At 40.7% G+C, this 3,100-nt stretch overlaps 1 protein-coding gene across 1 annotated transcript; it reads left to right on the forward strand.

Annotated features, from left to right (window-relative positions):
* Positions 1-258: 258 nt before the first annotated feature.
* On the forward strand, positions 259-1,188 carry LOC104871790 (olfactory receptor 49). Its single transcript, XM_010637875.1, has one exon. The coding sequence runs from the start codon at positions 259-261 to the stop codon at positions 1,186-1,188; it is 930 nt and encodes a 309-aa protein (XP_010636177.1).
* Positions 1,189-3,100: the final 1,912 nt, after the last annotated feature.

Below are 3,100 nucleotides of genomic sequence, written 5' to 3' on the forward strand. Positions count from 1 at the left end.
TAGTTAAGAAGAGTAAGAAGATAATTTTCTGTTCTTTGCCTTGTGGAACCACTACTTTGTCCTCTAACATACATGTCAGAAACCAAATACAACAATGCTACCTTCAGGTATTCCACAAGATGGAAGAAAAGGACTTCTTCACACTAAACCGTAATACTCATACCTTTTACCCTGCAAATGCAGGTTGTCCTCAGATCCTCATAACTCCTGATGATGAACTCTTCCAATCAAATGTCAGCAGCAGAGGTCAGAGGAGCCATGAGGAACCACACCACAGTCATGGAGTTTGTCTTGCTGGGGCTCTCAGATGCCTGTGAGCTGCAGATGCTTATCTTCCTGGGGCTTCTCCTCACCTACCTCCTCACTCTGCTGGGGAACCTCCTCATCATAGTCATCACACTCTTGGACAGGCGCCTCCACACCCCCATGTACTACTTCCTCCGCAACTTTTCTGTCCTGGAGATCTGGTTCACTTCCGTCATCTTTCCCAAGATGCTGACCAACACCCTCATGCGACACAGGACCATCTCCCTGGTGGGGTGCTTCCTACAAAGCTTCCTCTATTTCTTCCTAGGCACCACAGAGTTCTTCCTACTGGCAGTGATGTCTTTTGACAGATATGTGGCCATCTGTAATCCCTTGCGTTATGCCACCATCATGAGCAAAAGGCTGTGTGTCCAGCTGGTGTTCTGTTCATGGGTTACAGGATTACTCCTCATCTTGGTTCCAAGCTTCATCATATTTCAGCAGCCCTTTTGTGGCCCCAATATCATTAACCATTTCTTCTGTGACAACTTCCCACTCTTGGAGCTCATATGTGCAGATACAAGACTGATAGAGCTTCTGGGTTTTGTTATAGCCAACATTAGCCTCCTGGGCACTCTGGCCATCACGGCCACTTGCTATGGGCACATCCTCTACACCATCCTACACATCCCCTCAGCCAAGGAGAGGCAGAAAGCCTTCTCAACCTGCTCCTCCCACATCATTGTGGTGTCTCTCTTCTATGGCAGCTGCATCTTCATGTACATCCGGTCGGGAAAGGGTGGGCAGGGGGAGGACCAGAACAAGGTGGTGGCATTACTCAATACTGTGGTGACCCCAGTGCTCAACCCCTTCATCTACACCCTGAGGAACAAACAGGTGAAGCAGGTATTCAGGGAGCAAGTGAGCAAGCTCCTCTCGTAAAGCTGAGCCAGAACTGACAAAGGGAAAAGTTCCTTCCTTGCCTGAATGTCAGCCATTAAAGCTTCTGTCCTTATCTATATTGATTATCCTCTTATAGACAATTGTCTGTCATCTTCTGTAATGTACAATCATTTCTTATACATATCATTGGTTCTTTATGTTTTGTTCAGAGATCACAGAAAAATCAATATACCACAATTAAGTGTAGTTTCTTTTGGTATTTCTGACCCTAACCTGAATCTTAGTTTCATATTCTTTTTTTATTTTTAATTTATGATAAACCACAGACAATGACCAACATCAGGTCAGGGAGAACAAGTGAGGCTCAATTCAGACACACTTATGAGGACTGATGAGAGACAGACTCTCTCTGCTGGACGTGAAGCTGGGAGAATGTGGGCCTGAGAAAAGCATAAACCACTTTCCAAATCTTTTGTGAAGCTAACAAAATCTTAATACCAAAACTGAAAGGGACATTACAACAAAGGAAAATTATAAACCAGTCCTTCTCATGAATATAGATGCAAAAGTTCTAACCATCAGCAAACTGAATAAAATGATACATAAGGAAGATAATACATCACAACAAAGTGGAACTTCTTTTAGGAGCACAAGGTTATTTAATACTTGAAACTCAATTGGTGTGACTCACCACCTCAACAGAATAAGGAAGAAAAACCATATAATCATCTCAATATTTGCAGAAAAAAAAGTGTAATAAAAGTCAATATTTCTTTTCTAAAGAATAACTAAACAGCATATTCTCCTCTTCAACCCATCCCCAGAATGGGGGATTAAGCCCAGGCGTTGCATACACTAAGTAAGTACACTTTCACTAAGCTATATCCTTTATGTGTTCTATTTTGAGGCAGGTTCTTGCAAAGTTGCTCAGGTTACCCTTGAATTTGCAGTCCTTCTGCATCAGCTTCCCACATAGTGGGATTACAAGCATGCTCCACCATGCCCAGCTTAGCACAGTTTCAAATTAAGTAAATACCTGTAATTTATTAAAGGATAGCTATAGAAACCTATAGGAAACATCATTCTTTATGGTAAAATGCTGAAAGATTACCTTCTGAGCTCAGGAATGAACTAATAATACATACTATCACCCACTTCTATTATACTACAGTTCCCAGACAGTAGATTAGACTAGGAAATTAAAGGATTAAGTGAGAAAGAACTATAAAGCACTGTCAAAAGAAAATTAAAGAGACATAAATAAATGGCCTGATATTCCATATTTGTGAATTAGAAGATTCAATATTATCCCCTAATTGGCCTGTATATTCAGTAGCTCCAACCAATCTAGAAATGTAGAAAATGACACACAAGCTCTAATATTTATACTAAAATACAATGAACCAAGAACAGACAACACAGCTTTGAACAATTACAAAGATATAGGATTTATTGTACCAAACATCAGATTTCATTATAAAGCTAATAAAGAGAGTACAACCATCTTTCTTGTTCTCTGATTCTCTTGTTCATATTTTTCTAGCCAGCTAGTCTCTTCTGTAACTCTTTCAGATGTTGTATTTCTCCAAAATCAAACCACAAATGCTGGTCCTTTGCTGCAATGTTCTTTGTACTCAGGTCACCCTGGGCACTCCTCAAATGGTTATCTAATACCACTGAAAGTTTGTTTCCTTGATTTACTCTGCTTCTTACTAGAGAGGAACAGCAGACAGAAACAGAGAGTTTCTGATAGGAAGACTTAGATAAAGTTAGTGATCAAAAAAAAAAGATTGCCAGGTGTTCTGGCACATGCCTATAATCCCAGCACTCCAGAGGCTGAGGCAGGAGGATTGCTGTGAGTTCAAGACCAACTTGGGCTACACAGTGAGTTCCAGGTCAGTCTCAAATACATAGACTCAAAAAACTCTGTCTCAAAAACCAAAAAAAAAAA

This window comes from Fukomys damarensis, unplaced genomic scaffold (genome assembly GCF_012274545.1).
Source record: "Fukomys damarensis isolate Sample0158 unplaced genomic scaffold, DMR_v1.0_HiC HiC_scaffold_17, whole genome shotgun sequence".
Lineage (NCBI taxonomy): Eukaryota > Metazoa > Chordata > Mammalia > Rodentia > Bathyergidae > Fukomys > Fukomys damarensis.